This window comes from Dunckerocampus dactyliophorus, chromosome 4 (assembly GCF_027744805.1).
Source record: "Dunckerocampus dactyliophorus isolate RoL2022-P2 chromosome 4, RoL_Ddac_1.1, whole genome shotgun sequence".
Taxonomy (NCBI): domain Eukaryota; kingdom Metazoa; phylum Chordata; class Actinopteri; order Syngnathiformes; family Syngnathidae; genus Dunckerocampus; species Dunckerocampus dactyliophorus.
The window spans coordinates 25,517,038-25,535,624 of record NC_072822.1 but is presented as its reverse complement, the minus strand read 5'-3'; the positions used below and the strand labels follow the sequence as shown (position 1 = coordinate 25,535,624).

General features: G+C 38.3%; 2 protein-coding genes across 2 annotated transcripts in view; one reads left to right on the top strand and one right to left on the bottom strand.

Moving 5' to 3' along the window:
- The first annotated feature begins 829 nt into the window (after positions 1–829).
- anapc7 (anaphase promoting complex subunit 7) lies at positions 830–16,866 on the top strand. Its single transcript, XM_054772757.1, has 11 exons — positions 830–1,043; positions 1,626–1,812; positions 2,027–2,146; positions 6,205–6,316; positions 6,457–6,610; positions 7,598–7,740; positions 9,268–9,385; positions 11,295–11,491; positions 11,552–11,776; positions 11,878–12,028; positions 13,581–16,866. Exons 1-11 carry the CDS (start codon positions 943–945, stop codon positions 13,768–13,770), a joined length of 1,698 nt encoding a protein of 565 aa, XP_054628732.1. The 5' UTR covers positions 830–942; the 3' UTR covers positions 13,771–16,866.
- LOC129179481 (sarcoplasmic/endoplasmic reticulum calcium ATPase 2-like) overlaps positions 14,226–18,587 on the bottom strand; it is a 32,513-nt gene continuing 28,151 nt past the window's right edge. The window contains exon 20 of the mRNA XM_054772753.1: positions 14,226–18,480. Within this exon, the coding sequence (XP_054628728.1) occupies positions 18,208–18,480 (273 nt within the window). The 3' untranslated portion in view covers positions 14,226–18,207. The remainder of the gene's footprint in view (positions 18,481–18,587) is intronic.

Here is an 18,587-nt window from a genome sequence, read left to right as displayed (position 1 = left end):
GAGCATAAATGGGATGTCATTTTAAAATGCTTTCTGTATGTATGAAATTATGGCTTTTCATAGTATAAGATTACAGCTGTGTTATTTTGATTCCCTCTGTGTTTTGACACAAGCTTCAGCTGCTGACTTGAGCAGTGCGCATGCGTACATATTGTTGACAGCGCGTGTGAGAGTCCGCATACTAATACGCGGTGTCCAATATTATACTCTTATTCGTTATTTGTTGTTCTACGTAGTAGTGTTTATTATTGTGCGGCCCGAAAATTACAAAATTGTTACTCGTCTAGGGAAAAAAATAAGGATGTTATATAATAAAGCTGCTTTTGAATAATTCGGAGTGAGTCACAATTGTTTAAAATAATGTATAAAGAGAGCATAAATGGGATGTCATTTTAAAATGCTTTCTGTATGTATGAAATTATGGCTTTTCATAGTATAAGATTACAACTGTGTTATTTTGAAAATAATACAAAAGATAATGTCAGTAACACAGAGGAGATTAAAGAAAGGAGACAAGAAAAGAGATCTTAGATCAACGATAGGTATTTTCACATTCTGACTCTGTTACAATAAACATACGGTACAATAAAAGCTATGTACTGTTCTTTGCAAGGGGTAAATTTAAAAAATCAGAGCTCAAATTCATATCATATTTTCCCTACTGTACATACTGTATATACTTCAAAATTCAAGTGCCTTCAAGTACTCCCAGGGTTACTAGTGCCACCATGAACAACCACTGAGCGAGAGCAATGAAACTGTAATATTTCCAAGTGCACGTAAAGGCAGCATGTACCATTATGCGGAAGAGAACTCTTCGGGCGCCATTTTTAATAGACCAGAAGTTAGCTGGTTGGCTAGCATTAGCTGTTTATAAGCTGAAACTTTTAAATACAAACGTCAACCCAAATAAGGTGTTTATCTTCTATCCAGCTACCGAAAATGAATGTAGTGGATCATGTACGGGACATGGCCGCGGCTGGTCTCCACTCTAACGTCCGGATATTGAGCAGCTTGTTGCTGACGATGAGTAATAATAACCCGTAAGTAATATCACGCCGGGTCCGTCTATTTCCTGGAAGGCTTCCCCAACATCTGTATGTAGTCCTCAGCACATTGCATTTGGTTAGGTACAACGTAAAGAATATTAATATATGATCACGAAGACATTTGTTTAAAACCAATTACACGGCCTAATAAACAACTACGTTGAAATACTGTATAAACACCATACACAAGAATAGCGACATAACGGCAACAGTGAGTTAAAATAACGATAGGTGCGTTTGTGTTGTAACTGTATGTCAGTTAAGCGTTCTTGTTATGTGGGTTTCAAATATTAGATGAGTTCAAATGCTGACGTGTGAACAATCTGTCATTCCATCCAACTAACGTTTTTTTACCCCCCTGTATAACCTGCTATTTCATGTAGCTGTACTGTAGTTTGTCTATTTTGGAAAAGTAGGAGACATTATGAATATATAATTTGGGTGTACTCAAAATATGTATTTTAACACTGTGTGTTGTATGTTTTTATTTGTATGTATTGTTAATAGATTATAAGCATGCTTTTCTGCCAATATTCATAATATTGACTTTACTGTTTGTATCTGTTTTGACTCTAGAGAACTGTTCTCCCCTGCCCAGAAGTACCAGCTGTTGGTTTACCATGCTGATGCTATCTTCCATGATAAAGAGTACCGCAATGCTGCCTGTAAATACAATATGGCACTTCAACAGAAGAAGGTGCTCAGCAAAACATCCAAAGTTCGTACCTCTGCAGGTGGAGCTGCAGCTAACCTTCAGGCACAGGTATTTTTAATAAGACACATTTTAAATGTACATAAAGTTTGGCGTACTCTTCATGCAGTGTTTACTTACAAATCACTTCTGTTTTGGTAACTGAAACAAAACAAAAAGTTTACAGTATTTATTGTCATCTGTGATCATGCTCATGAGAAATAAAGATCTATATTTTGGGCGTGTGTCAAGTTTGGAGGCCAGTGAAACCTATTTTGTTTTTCAGAGTCTTCCTTCAGAGATTGAAGTAAAGTACAAGATAGCTGAATGTTATACGATCTTAAAACTGGATAAAGATGCCATCGCAGTGCTGGATGGGATCCCATCCCGACAGAGGACTCCCAAGGTTGGCTTCTTACATTGTTGTGATTGATACAGTGGAAACCATTTACATCAATATCCCTCAGACTAGCTGACTGACGTCGACGTAAGCCGTTGCTTGCACATTGACTTGTGACTTTTGCCAGACAATAAGTAGAAAAAGTGATAATAAGGGACTTTTGAAGCTATGGCATAATTTTCCTCCATTTATACATATTTTTATTTTGATTATTCCGTTTTCATATGAAATTATCTAAAAGAGCTGCTTTGGTAATTTAGCGGTGTCTATTTCCACCCTTGTACCATACCACTGCACCTCTGAAGGGTGTCAAAAATGGTATGGTACAAATTAGGGATGACCCGATACCAATATTATAACGTTGTTTTATCAGCCTGTAACATCCATCCATCCATCTTCTATGCTGCTTATCGTGACTAGGGTCTTGAGTGTGCTGGAGCCTATCCTAGCTGACTTTGGGCGAGAGGCGGGGTACAGCCTGGACTGGTCGGCAGTCAATCGCAGGGCACATATAGACAACCATACACTCTCACATTCAATTTAGAGTCGCCAATTAACCTAACATGAATGTGGGAGGAAACCGGAGTACCCGGAGAAAACCCACACATGCACGGGCAGAGCATGCAACCTCCACACAGAGACGCCGAACAGAGATTCGAACCTGACTGTGTGGCCAGCATGCTAACCACTGGGCCACCGTGCGGACCCAGCTTATAACAATAACTCTCAAATAGTGGGACGGGCCTCCCTTGTCGGTGTGCTGTGAGTAAACTTAAAGGGGACCTATTATGCTTTTCCTCTTTTCTGACCTATAAATGTTGTTACAATGTTGTATTTTCATGTTAAACAATGCCAATGCATCAGATAGTGAGGTTTGCGCATTTGGAAGTGAGACCTGAAAGCAGTTTTGGACAGCTCTGCATGCTGTGTTTTACAGAGTTTTTTTAAAACACAGAGTTCCATTGATGTCGATGCAATCCGGACTTCCTTAAATGGGCATGCCCAGGCAAATGCTGTAGGCCTGCTCTCCTCCTCTGCCTTGCTCCATTCTGATCGCGTCCCCTTTAAACTGGAAATTGTTTTAAGTTGCTGCAGATGTTATCTCATCATATTTTATTAATCTAGTTTGATCATCAGGTGATTATATGCTTGTATGCAGAATGCTGGTGCCAGCAACTCATACAGCCAGCAACTCATACAGCGATTTGTACAGTTAAGTACGTGAAAAAAAATGTCAGGGGGAGAGAAATGAATTGAGAACCACTGCCGATACTGATACCAATCAGATACCGATGATAATATTATTTTCTCCTTTCTTGTTACAGTAACAGATGTGTATACATATAATGTACTTAGCTTAATTACCATAAAAATAACACCTGGTTGAAACTGCACATGTTCTGCCCTGTACAAGGAAGAAATTAAATTGCCCACAACATGACTCAAGTAATGCAATACTGCTTTTTATTTAAACTTTAAACACATTTATTTTTATTTATTTTTATTATAATTCCACATATTTCACACTCAATGTGACCTATACCTTAAAGTGCTCATGACACCAAAACCCATGTTAATCTTATATTTGCAATGAAAAATAACAGTGAAAAGCATATTTCCTTTTGTTAGATATGTGCTGGAATGTTGAAATATTTACCTTTTTTTTTTTTTTTGTACAGTTTTTGTACCTGGAGGAGTGGAGGAGCAAGTGACATGGAGCAAGTGACATGTACACAAAAAGTTCCAACCCAGAAATTATAGTTGCCAATGCTTTTGACATTGTGATGGTCCAGTTCAGGACGAATTTTATGTTATTTGTTTTATATTTATTATTGTCCATTATGCCCACTCGTTGTGCTGAAGGCCTTTGCTTGAACACTCGAAGGGACCGAGTAAGCTTGTTTGCATTTCCAAAAGACGACATTTGTCACATCAGATACTTTGATATTTTGGCAACTTTGAGGGATAGTTGTATTGATAGTGCAGCGCAGATGGAAGTTAAAAAGTCAAAACCCCACAAGACGTTAAACCGTGGAAAAGCATACCAAGGTGGCAGTAAGTCAATCCACATTTTTTCTACTAATATTCTCTATAGTAGCCAGCCTAGTGTTAGGCTAATGAAGTGTTGATTTGTAACTGGGTGGGTTATGATGCGCTATGCGGCTAACGTGCTATCTGTTGTAGTGTGCAACAATAAGTCCAAACAGTCGTCTTTCACTGAAGCATCACTACGAATCTTAGAATAATATTGGTTTTCATGCCAAATTGCTAGCTAAACAGCAATCCTGTCACTTGTCTTCAGCTCTGTGCAATGTGCCATGTGTCAGTGGCTATCACTACCAGTTAAAACATATCATACTTATCACAATATTATCAATATCAACAATATCAATATCAACAATATCAGTGACTATTATTGTTGTGAATATGTCACTTTCTTGGCTTTGCTGTGAGTTCATGGCTGCGTTTGTTTGAATCTGGTTCCCGGAGCGTGTTCTCGTCGTGACGTCACAGCCAAAATGACAGTGGTTTAGAAAACTCGATAGGGGGCATGTCCAAATCACAACTTCATTTCACTCCTGTTTTATAGTTGTTTATTCATCTATTACAGCAGTAAGACAAAAATGTTTTAGGTGAGTAATTTTGTTATTGTTTTTTACAAACTTTTTTTGGTGTCATGAGCACTTCAATGCCATAGCTGAAAAGTATCACAGAGTAGCAATGGTGAGCTTAACTTAATAATTATAAGTTAACATACAAATACCATAAATTCTGGCATATAAGCCGCTACTTTTTCCTGAAACTTTGAAACCTGCGTCTTATGCAGCAGTGACATCTCCTTTACTTCAGAACTACTACTAATCGTTTAAATACTGTGCCGCTCGCGAGTCAGTAAGGAAACTGTAGCTCTTTCTTTGGCAGGAGCCAATCACGAGCTATCAGTGAACTCCCAATGAGCTTGTCAACCCATTGGAAATCGCAGGTCATTACTCAGTATAACAGTCTGACTCACGGTGCCATCTTACAAAGAATGCTAAACTCATCGCACAGTAACTTAACACTCAAAAGATACCTAGAAAATGTATAAGTACCAATACACGTTCAAAATGTAAAAATTTTCCTTAAACGTTTTTCATAACGCATTGCGTCTGAGCAAAGCATTTAATTGGAGGACAGGCGGCATAGACAATGTATATACAATGCATATACAAATATACAATCCAAGTACCAGTATGAGTTTAAAATTAAAAAAAGAATATCTTTAAATTTGTCCCATAATGCATTGTGTCCAAGCAAAGCATTCATTGGTGCCTGCGGGGCACTGCAATGATGTCAGCCTTTCTCTGGCTCCCTCTGGTGGACAGAGACAGCATTGCACCGCCATCCATCCATCTATCCATTCATTTTCTATGCCGCTTGTCCTCCAATGAAGACGCAATACATTATGAAAAACGTAAAAAAAAAAAAAATCATTGTAAACTCATATTGTTACCTTTTGAGTGTTAAATTGCTGTGTGATGAGTTTAGCGGAAGATGACACCATGAGTCAGACGGTTATATTGAGTAATGACCACTTGCAGTTTCCAATGGGTTGACAAGCTCGTTGTGAGATTGGCTCCAGCTGCCTGGTCCTCACAGACTCGTGCGTGCCACGATATGCCATTTTATTACATGGATTTGTGCGGCTTGTAGATGTACAAATTGGGTTTTTACTCTAAATTTAGTGGGTGCAGCTTATACACTGGAATTTACACTAATAGCATAGCCAAAAGAAATGTACACTGGCACACAGCACCTGTCCCCTTAAGTGTGCTCCTCCTCTCATTGATAATAATGGAGGCTGTGCTGAAGAGCCAGTATTGAAGCGATCCTGAGAATAGCATTCATCTTGTACGTTGTATGTACGTTATTTCGGCATCCTTCACAACTTTTGACCTTAGAAAAGGAGAAAAAAAAAGTACTGAACCATACAAACAGAAAATGCTTGTATTGTGACAATATTTGTTTATATTAAAATTCTTTACTATCTTTTAATATAGTTTTTCCTTGTCTTTTTACCCTAGATCAGTATGATGCTAGCAAACCTGTACAGGAAAGCTGGACAGGAACGCTCAGCAGTGACAAGCTACAAAGAAGTCCTCCGACAGTGCCCCCTGGCCATGGATGCAATTATTGGTATGCATAACACACACCTCATTTTGTCTGTCTCCTTCACCTGAACCACATCTGCCTGTCACCATCATCAATCATAAAATGCTTTTTTTCATCTCCTTGTAAAAACATATTTTTCATTTAACTGTTCTTGCCTTCCATAGGCCTTTTGTCTTTATCAGTCAAAGGAGCTGAAGTGGCCTCCATGACCATGGACGTCATCCAGAGTGTCCCCAACCTGGACTGGCTGTCTGTGTGGATTAAGGCTTATGCCTTCATACATGCAGGTGATAATCAAAGGGCCATCAATACCATTTGGTAAGCAAATACCATAACTTGGTAAACCTGGGTTAGTGTTGGGGTTAGTTGACTTTCAGTCTTAAATATAGTGTAACCCACTTAAGTTGGTACTGCTTATGTCAACAACTCGTTTATGTCAACCAACTCATCAGGTCCTTGTCCACTGCGTTGTTATTATTACTAAAAAGTGCCCACTTAAGTCGACAGTGACATACATGGTGGACCCCTTGTCGCCATGAAATCTGAGGGCCAAGGGGCGTTGACAGAAACAGGGTCCCTTGTAGGCACAATCATCAAAAAGCAAATATCTCAGCTGTGTGTCAAACGACAAGCAGATATTGTGATGCTGTTGTGCATGTTGTGTTTCATTCATCAAACTTGATAAAAATGTTAAGACCAGTTGAAAAAATTAAGAGAATTTGCATTTTTGCACTGTTGGATCTTAAGGAGGTTCTAAGTAGAGCTTCAAAATGCAAAAAGAAGAAATGGGAGTGAGACCAAAAAATAAGTAAGCAATTTATTGCAAACAACCATCCAATCAACCATCTTCTATGCCGCTTATCCTCACTAGGGTCGTGGGTATGCTGGAGCCTATCCCAGCTGACTTCGGGTGCAACATTTCCTCTAGCCTCCTGGAAACACTGGCATCAAGCATGCCCAAACCAATTTGTGAGGTGATTAGTAAGAATGGTGGAGCTACTCATTACTGAGTCCTTTTTTGAAAGTGGTATTTCTATTTTAGGGAGGTTTCAGGGGTTTTTGAGCTATGGTCTTAAACTTTTGATCACCGGATCAACAGCCTATTCCACTTTAATGGTTGTTTGCAATAAATTGCTTAATCACAATTATTTTGTCTCACTCCCTTTCTTCTTTTTGCATTTTGAAGTTCTCCTTGGAAACTCCTTAACCTCCAACAGTGCAAAATGTAAATTCTTCCACTTTTTCAACTGGTTTTAACATTTTGATCAGAAGTATACTTTATCATGTTCCCCTATTGTGACTCAGTTCTCTGGAGAAGAAGTCATTGTTGCGGGACAACGTGGACCTCCTGGTAAGCCTGGCAGATGTCTACTTCAGGGCAGGTGACACGAAGAACGCCATCCTGAAATTTGAACAAGCCCAGATGCTGGACCCGTATCTCATCAAAGGTATCGCTGGACAAAATTCATTTAGCGTTTTTTTTTCTCTAATTTCTTTTAATTTAAGTATGATTGTGGGTTAAATGGACCACCGTAGCTCTAAAAAATGGTGATATTACATTTCACAGTGAGCAACAGGGGCAAGGATGAAAGATAGAAGAGTCTTGCATAGAAGACCGTGGCACAAATGTAGTGAAGTCACTTCACAGTGTGTCTGCTTCTCTCAGAAACATGCCTCTACACTGTGTAACTTGAATCAATTCTATTAAGTGCAGGACTATGAAATACTTTTATTGACACCTCCAAATCAACTGGTATGGCAAGCTCATATTGTATTTATATTAGGGCTGTCAATCGATTAAAATATTTAATCACGATTAAACGCATTTTGTCAATAGTTAACTCATAATTAATCACATTTGATCACGGCTAGTTTTTATCTATCAATAAGTAGGGATGTAAATCTCTTTGTGTCAAACGCTGCCATATGCATCTAGATACAAAAGTTGAGATACGATTAAAAAAAACTATATATTTTAAAAACAGAACAATTTGATACAGTGCCCAAACGATACGATTCGATATGATTCAACGATTACATTTGTCGATGTAGACAATCTTACATTATAAAATAAAGAAGCCAATTGTATAAGTGTCATTCTTACAGTATTTTCAAATGTGTAAAAAGCACATCATATTCCCAAGCGTGCTGTAAAAGGCAGGGGTCCCCAACCACCGGACGTGGGAAACAGTCAGGTGCATTGATTAAAAAAATACAACAAAAAAAACCACACAAAAATAAAAAATGAAGTAATTAGTAAATAACTACTGTACATCAATTTCTTTGTGAAATTAAAAAAATAATATATACTTAGAAATCCCACAATTTTTGCATGTTTAATGCAAGCGGCGACTTGTTCCACTTTGTTCCACGATTCTTGAACGCACCATTTAACTTTGCAATCCATCTTCCCCCGCGATGCCCAGATAAGACTACTTTTTTGTATTTTTCTGGTTTTTCTTTCACCTCATACTTGGTCCCAAATGCTAATACTATGTGGGAATGCATAAAGGTAAGTTTTGATGACGTTACTGAGTGCTAATGTACATATTTGTTGGTGCACCTCTCTGAAAAAAAGTCCTGCAGGCTCGTACTGGCGGATGGTGCCTCTGTATTCATTTAGTGCTTTTAATTTGATGTTGTTCCTGTCATGTTTTTGCACAATACATAATGAATAACAAAAATCAGATGGCTATAATGTACGTGAGTTACGTGTGTTGAAAATATTTCCTTGTGGCCAGCTAGTGCAATGCTAACGCTAGCGAGAGTGCTATTAAGTGCTATTATAATGCTATTAAGATCCACAGTCACTGACGCAAGCCCTCAAATAGGTGTCCTGGGCTATGAGTCCTGTAAGAGCCTTAATTTATGTTATTGCATATTATTTTATTTTTATATTGTAGGCAGTTAGATCCAGAATTGTGTGAAATCCAAAGAAAATAGTGTGTAGTAAGTGCTTTTATCTTGACTGACAGGAATGGATGTCTATGGCTACCTGCTGGCCCGAGAAGGACACCTTGAAGATGTCGAGGTCCTGGGAGGACGATTGTTCAATATCTCAGACCAGCACGCAGAACCTTGGGTGATTTCAGGGTGAGTATGTGAGCACTCTTCAAGCCTTGACTGCTTCAAGCCTTCTCATTTCCTTTACTCTTTAACCTTTTGCTGCACTTTGGATGGGTGGATGTTGTATTTATACATGGGTGGCCCGCGAGTCTGGACATACATTACAGAAAAAAAGGTTTAATTTATTGAATCATTAGTGAATTAAAAAAAAGAAATAATTTATACAAAAATAATTTAAATAAAATACTTTTAAAAAATACATACAAAAATACCCATACATATACTCATAATAATAGAAATATTAAAATGAAGACATTAAAGAAGAAAAATATTTGTTTATGTTATTTATAATGATAATAATAATGATAATAATGATAGGTGTGTCTTAGAATAGTCGACTATTCGATGATTTGATTCGGAGTCTGATCTGACTACATGGGGGGCCACGGCTGCTGCTGAGCAGACATTTTTAGCTAGAATGTCACCTGCTTCAGTGGCACAATCCAAAGGAGCTGAGGTGAGCGCTAGCATTGAACACTAGGAAGACCATCGACATTGACGGACTTATTGACTCATAATGGCTCCTAAAAAAAAAATTTTTAATTAAAAAAAACAATCATCTGAAGTGTAGAAGTCATTTGAAAAGGTTAAAGATGACTCCAGAAATTGAAGTGCAACTTGTCAGCAGCTTCTTACGTGTCACGCCACAACAAGCAACAGCGTATCATTTAAAACAGGCAAGGCTGTGACACCAACTTTTCAATTTTATATCCTGACAGTGAATTTTGAGACCCAAAAAAATAGGCTGCTCACTGAGAGTTTTGGCAAGTTGTTGTTTTTCAAGCCATGTTGTTCCTATTCTATGTGCACTTTTCTGATGTGTGCCGATAGCGACTCTGTTTCGGTTTTGTTTGTCTTGCTTTCTGTGTGCTGGCTTTCTCTTAATTATGACTACTGTCGAATGTGTGGCAGTTTATTACGACGGTAACGTGGCTTCATGCAAAAACACAGCACTGTGAGTTAAGAACTTGGAAATTAAAAACAAATTAAAAACAAATTCAAAACAATCAGTAGCTGCTCATTTCTAGTAAACAATACTGTGTAATGGAACAAGGAAGTGCGTGTCTCACTCACTTAGCTGAGAGTAATGTGTTCCACTACACATGTCTTCACTTTACTTGGAACACTGCAAAAACTGTATATATTATAAATAATATTTGTTATATTTCTAGTCAGCTTGTCTACGTTTAGGATTTATAAATGCACAACCATCAACATCATGTAATATGTAATATAGTTTTAGTAATGTATTAGTAAAGTAATTATTATTTCTCTCCTTTTCCAGTAAATAGTTAGTCCGGGATGGATAAATGAATCTACAAAAGCACCATCCTGTCGTCCATCAGACCCAAGACAATACAGTTTGTTCCTATGCACAATGTTTAAGTAGTAAAATGGTTGATTATCTAAAACAAACAAAAAAAATTAAACCAATTTGTCGTTGATTATTTAGTGAAATGTTTTGTCCGTTGTGTATTTATAATTGCTCTTTAACCAAGCAAAAAAAAAGTTTTTTCCAATTACTCGATTAATCAAATTTTTTCAGTAGAATACTCGATTACTAAAATATTGGATCACTGCAGCCGTACTGTTGCACACCTGCCGTGTTTATTTGTTCATCTGAGTGTTTTAGCCTCTTTCTGTGAGGTGGAAAAAGTCACAAATGAGATCAGTTTACTTGTCGGGATCGCAATTAGCTCTGCTCTTTCAAAAAAAACAACAAATATTTGAATATTAGTCGACTTTACAGTAGACGAAAATTTGAATATCCTAATATATTTATAATTTTAAAAAGTAACATTTTAATATTTGTATGGATTGGGGGTTTGGAGGAAATGTTCTGCATATTTCTAATAACCCATGCTTGTGTTGTCAGTTGTCACAGCTTTTACAGCAAGCGCTACTCCAGAGCGCTGTATCTCGGCGCAAAGGCCATCCAGTTGAACAGCAACAGCGTGCAGGCTCTCCTCCTGAAGGGGGCGGCATTGAGAAACATGGGCCGTGTCCAGGAAGCCATCATTCATTTTCGGGAGGCCATGCGCTTGGCGCCGTGCAGACTTGACTGCTACGAAGGCACGTTTGCTTCACCCCCTTTAAGACCTCCGGCAAGTATTAATGGCTGTGTTATTGCAGGTCTGATTGACTGTTACCTGGCGTCCAATGGCATCAGAGAGGCAATGGGGATGGCCAATAACATCTATAAGACCTTAGGGGCCAACGCACAGACTCTGACCATCCTCGCCACTGTGTGCCTGGAAGACCCTGTAACCCAGGAGAAAGCCAAAACTTTACTGGACAAAGCACTGGCTCAGAGGCCTGACTACACCAAGGCTGTGGTGAAAAAAGCAGAACTACTAAGTATGTACTGTAGTAGTACTACACCTAAAAATATGTCCATGATCACATACTTTAATAGTGATAAACTTAGTGATAAACCTTTTTTTCGGGGTTGGGTGAAGGTCGAGAACAGAAGCACGAAGAAGGGATCGCTCTGCTTCGCAAGGCCCTGGCCAATCAGAGTGACTGTGTGCTGCACAGGATGCTCGGAGACTTCCTGGTGGCTGTTAATGATTACCAGGAGGCCATGGATCAGTATAGCATTGCACTAAGGTAACCAAATACTCCTTTTCTTTTTTTTTTTTCTTTTTTTTTTTTAAACCGGGGTGTCCAAACTTTTTCCCCCAATGCCACAGACTGAAAAATGAAAGAATGCAAGGGCCATGATGGTATTGTGTTAAACACCACATGCACATGTGCTAAGAAGTGAGTTATACATGCATATTTCAAGAAGAAACTGCATCTCAGCTTTGTGATACAGGTGAAAAACTGCATTATTAGTATGAACTTCGGTCTTTGCTGGTCAATTGTTTCAACTTTCAGTATCTTTGTAAATTTACTTTTTGTAATATTATGGCTGTATTTGCATAATATTTTGACGTTATTCACACATTATACGTTTTTCTCCAACATAATGTTCCAAAAATGACACCTTTATTTTGTTTTGTTTCTCATACGAAGACTTAAAAAAAAAATGTTTTTTTCAACTCTATGCTACTAAAATGTCATTTTCCCTCATAATGTTCTGAGTTTATTCTTGTATAATTATGACTTTTTTCCTCGGTAGAGTAGGTTTTTCTATTAGTAGTTTTGACTTTATTCTTTTTTTTTCATTTCCGTTGTCTTTTTTTTTTTTAATTTTCCAACCATTTCAATATTCTTCTTGTAAATTTTCTTGTGGTAATTGTGACTTTATTCCCATAATATTTTGGCTTAATTCCCTGAACTTTTTTTGCAAACCTAATTTTCCAAAACCTGCAACATTATTCATTGTTTTGTTTGTTTCTCATAGTATTATGACTTAAAAAAAAAAAGGCTTTTTTCTTTAACATTTTAACTTTATGCTACTAAAATGACATTTTTCCTCATATTACGTTAGTCTCATAACTTTTTTCTTGTAATATTTTGACTTTATTCTGGTAAAATTACTGCAGATTTTTCCAGTTTTTCTGCTGCTGGTTCTTTTTGTTTTTTTGTTTTAGTTTTCTTGTGAAATGATACACTCCTGTTGTAAACTCATAGATCCAAGATAATTCATCCACTTCAGAGATGTACTGATATCAACATGCTGATTAGACAGCATGATGATTGCACGGGTGTGCCTGTACAGTATGTAGTTCATATACAGATAAAAGGTAAGAACACAAATGGTTTCCACTTCTTAAAAAAATAAATAAATGGGACATAATATTTGAACACAATTTGAAGACATTTTTAAACAAAAGAGAATTATCTCGTTTTGGTTGTTGGTCCTCTTATTGCACAACCTGTATTAACAACAACAAAAAAAAACCTTCCAAAAGAGTCAGTGCCTCACCAGCCATGAACCTCACCGCACATCACTGGGCGTATGGTACCCTTGCAAGTGCTGTATGATAACACTTCACCTTGTGGAGTGGCCTTTTATTGTGGCCAGCCTCCTGTTGGATGGATTATCTTGTAAAGGAGAAGTGCTCACTCATACAGATGTAGACACATTTGTGAACAACATTTGAGAGAAATTGTGTGCATGCATGTGTATGATGGCAGCTGTTGACATCAGGTATTGTTTTAGAAGGCGTGTTTAGCATTCCTTCTTTTTTTTTTTTTTTTTTTATTCCCCTAGTCTGGACCCCAATGATCAGAAGTCCCTAGAAGGCATGCAGAAGATGGAGAAGGAAGAGAGTCCCACGGATGCCACAGTGGAGCTGGATGGCGATGACATGGAGGGCAGCGGTGAAGACGGCGACCTGGAGGGCAGCGACAGCGAGGCGGCACAGTGGGCCGACCAGGAACAGTGGTTTGGGATGCAGTGACACAGGCCCCCACGAGGGGACAGACTGCACTGCTTGGGAGTCCAAGACACCGGAATCACACCTCAGTAGTTGTCATTTCATTTTTAAACACATCAGTATAAGTCCACTCATTTGTTACTGATTTTGGAACATTGATGCTAACTATGCCTTGTTCTCAAATGCAACCTGGTATTAAATGGAGCATCATTGTGTCTAAAAATGCCTCTACTATTGCACTGGTTAGGGAGGAAAGATGTTAAAAGTACCTGTAGTTGAACACACACAAAACATTAACATTCAGTCAGTGGTGTCTGGCGATATTTGATACATTTTGGTATACTGTCTGGTATGTTGTCATGTTGGAATGCATAAATGTAAATATTTTTTAAACTGTACAATTAAACTCGAAGTGTGTTGATGTGCACTACACAGACCACTTAATGCAAGGTTCCCACACAGACAAAAGAATGACAACATTCATGAAACTTAATTTTATTTACCTGAATCCAAAGTTCATGTGACAAACAATCAGAGCAGTGGTAACCACTGCATCTGCTCCATGTCTTGGTTTTTAAAATAGCCCATAAAAGCATTTCCTTAGGAAAGATCGACTGTTTTTACGCATATCTAAACACTCGTAGCCATGAATCTTGACATTCTCTATTACACAAGGCAGCAGATTGAGCAGACATGCACCAAAACAGTACTAAGATGTTCAGGTCAAATGAGGCATGAAAGCTGTTAGCGTTCTTGGTTGGCTCTTCATGCACAAGGACGGAAGGACCGATGAGGACATTTATTCCAAATCAACCAGCTCTGTCTTCACTTTTCTGACATGCAGCTCATGTACTGTAAGTGTGCTGCCCCAAAACACACATGCACAACACAAAACCAAGCCAACGGATTTTTGGGACTTGGGCCTACATGGCCTTCGCTGGAAAGAGAAAAGAGAGCGGGGATTAAACCATTGCACGTGTCATACCAAGTATATATATTTGAGTCTGCAAACATAAATAGCAGAAATGCTGTGTCGGTTTGAAATGTGCAAGGCTTACTCAGCACTTTGTGACACTGAAGGCGTTTTAAACAAACCCAAAAAATTAAAAGTATTAAAAATGAAACTGCAATGACACAAAGATCGACAACTAGTAGTTGGCATGCAGGGTCACGCTAGTGTACTCACACTGCAGCACACATGGAAGGCCTTGCAGGAAATAACCTAGAAAATAAAAGGTCAAAGCACTCGCAGGTACAGGCACACCGAAAGCCTAAAGACCACGCTTCTAGCGACTAAAATGACGTAAGGATAATACAACCTATACATCCTACTGCTGTGCTTATTATGTACAGATATACACACTTCCATGTGAAGTATCATACACAGTATATTCAAGTACAGTATGTGCACATTTATATATTACACTCCAAAGATTGATCAAATTAAAGACAAGTGTGTATGGAATTGAATAAGATGCCAGAATGTGGATGAAGGCTTTGCATGGGATGCAGGGATGTCCAAAGTCTGGGCCAGGGGCCATTTGCAGCCTGCAGTTCTTTTTTTGTTAAAAAAATACCAATAAAAAGAGCCTGCAATACAACATTATGAAGGCTTATTTTAACCACACTGGAAAGAAAACAAAAAATGTTATGATTGCCTCGACTATAAATTACACTAACAACGATTTATTCGCTTTTTAAATTGTACAAAACTTATAATATGTACAGTAATCCCACATTAATTGAGGTTCATTTTTCCAGACCCGAAGTTAATTTCCACAAAGCAGGATTCCTTTTTTGTAAATATTTTATAATATTATAAAATAATTATGATATAAGCTTTTATTTTCATAGGTAGAGCCTAAACAACTGGTTAACGATCTTCTAAATACGATTTTTAACATTAAAGCACTCTAGACATGAAATAACACCCCCATTGGCGTTACACTCGTACCCAATATACTAGACTTAGTAAGAGAAAATAAGCCATTTAGGACATAAATAAGACTCATGCTTGCGTGTGTTGCTGGAAAAGTGTTTCAGTGCTAGGGGAGCTGAGTGGGGGTTCGGGCAGGAAGTGACATCAGCGATTCAGAGTTGTTGAAGTTTAGCGTGGTGTGGGTTACGGCCACAACGGTAGCCCTTGTTAGGGATTATTGTGCCTGTCGTGACAGCATTCAAACCTGCAATAAAAGCCTGTGGTTGTGGCTATCAAGTCTGGTGCTTGCGTGTATGCATAAAGCAAACAAACTGTTACCCAAAAAAGTCATACAATACTTTTCACAAGAGAGTAGAAATATGATCTCAGGGGAAAACTACACTTAAAACACGTACGTATATGCGAGAACAACGCTAAAAGCCACAGCATTTCAGTACGTGGAATCAAATTATGGAACGGATTAAGTAAGGAACTCAAACAAAGCACCAAGATGAACGAATTCAAGAAACAATACAAACAGTTGATGTTTGCAAAATACAAGGAAGAAGAGTTTTGAACCACTACAACACTCATTACTCTTCATTCTTGTGAGTTCATTGTCAGTACTCACCTATTATTACAACTAAGTACAGCTATCTCTATTTCAACTGAGTTATTTACTATTATACTAAATTGTGTGATTATTATTTATTATGATTGAAGAAAAACCCTGACAATCATATCACTACATTGCTACATTACATTAGCATTTTCCATTGTATCATTTTCCCATGTACTGTATCAACTGGTAAAGACTACATGGGAATACAGGAAGTGAATAGATGTATTGCAATTGATGTGAAATGGACGAGGGGTAGGATTAAATACTGTAAGCTTTGCTTCTTCCTACTCCTTTTGGACATGTGGAACTGCCAACTGAACTATGTGATGTATTCCATTGTGACTTATAATAAAATGAAAGCATTGCCATTACCGTAGACATGTACCGCTATTAGAAAGCCCACGTTTCTCATGTTTAGTCTTTCGTTGGCGTGAGACACAAAAGTGAAACATATAAACTTCTATACCATGAGTCCGATTCTGCGAGTTCATGGATCATCTTCCGATATTATCATTCATTAGTGGTGAGTGCCGATGCATTTTCTATTTTCCATGTGTTTAGTAAGTGTACAAGTCATATTGAAGAGAGACGGGGGAGGGTTCTGAAGCTGAATCTAATCTAATAATTGGAACTTTTATTGCAAATGTTATCGGAGAACGTCAGCGTCACACAAGCGGGAGGGTTTGGAGGCGGGGGAGTGAGCCTTGTGGCAAAAATAGAAATTTTTATAGCTGTATAAATTGCTCGCATTTTTTTTTTTCCCCCCCATTTGCTGGTGGTCCCAAAACTCGGTCCTTATAACGTATGTAGAAAACAATATTTCAGTTTTGACTGACATTGGATTGGTTTTTGTGTGTTTCACAATATTAAAATGGCCCCCGCATCTTTTCATTTAGGCGTTTGTCGCCCTTGATGGAACAACTTTGGACACCCTTGCTCTGTATGTAAAAAATAAGAAGAGTTGTGGAGACAAACTTGAGGAGCAGTGAGGTAGCTGTGCTCTGCCTAATGCAGAAAATCATCAAAACTAATTAGGAAATGAAGTTATATATCTCAGAAAGTGGAAAGATGAAATATATGAACTCAAGATGCTCAATTTTTGGCTGAAAAAGACGTTTCTTCTTACCAGGCACTTTTATGCTTACTAGTATGTATACTTCAAGTAAGCACTCATATATCTTAGTACATGTATGAGCACATAGTACATCTTTGTAGAACCCGTTTAAGTCGACACCCCTCGGATTGGCTGACATAAGCGGTTGTCGATATCACCAAAACTCGCCATTGCTTGCACATTTACTTGTGACTCTGGCCAGAGTCATAACTCTTAATAATAACTCTTAATTTTTAAATCTGAAAAACATAATACATGGGTGCATTTTGTTAGTTGCTGTGGTAGAATCCAGGTTAATACTGCCATACTTTTATTTTGAAGCTTACTTTGCACTGAACAGGAAGTCACTGTGTGCAGGTTTTAAATATTGTGCAACTAGACAGTTATGTTGCTTTTTCACAGAAATCACCCCCATTTTATGTTTACGTCAACTTCGTAGATATCTTTTAAGATACGCAAATGAGTCCAAGATAAAAATGCCTTGTAAGAAAAAAAATATTTTTAGTCAAATCTAAATACTTTTGACCTGTATTTGACTCTACAGTGTATTATACTTATTCTTGTCCCCAGAGACATTCTTATTATTTGGAATAAAAATGGTTCTCTGAACACAGCATCCAGGTGGGCATACTGTATGTAACGTCATAAAAAAACAAAAAAACCTGATGTCACCATGACTAAACCACCAAGCTCTCCTCTGCTAAAAATGTTCTAAACATCAAGGATCTGTCCGTCAGATCGGGATGGAGTGTATCAGAGTTAATGTTTGTGTTAGATGTGTGTGTTAAAGTCCACAGAGCAGGTCAGTCAGGGCCACAACACTGCAGCCACGTTAGTGTCGGTGCTGTAGATCCACAGCACCAGTGGCAGGGAGACGGCCACAAAGGGCCACGAGATGCCCTCAGCACATGCAGACAGGGAGCAGCCTTTGTGACCACTCGGCTTCTCCGGCTGTTTACCCAAGTCCAAGTAGTTCCTGGCCGCAAACTTCAGCAGCTCGTCCAGCAGGATGACAGGCAGGGAGATCTTTAGCACCATCATCCACTGGGTGGAGTCCAGTGGTGTGATCTGGAAGATGACCTGGGGAGCACGGTGACATCAGCTTGACACTCATGCACATGTGATCATGTGATCATGTGTCATTTATCTTTGGAACTAACGCACGTGATGATGCAGTGCAATTCTAC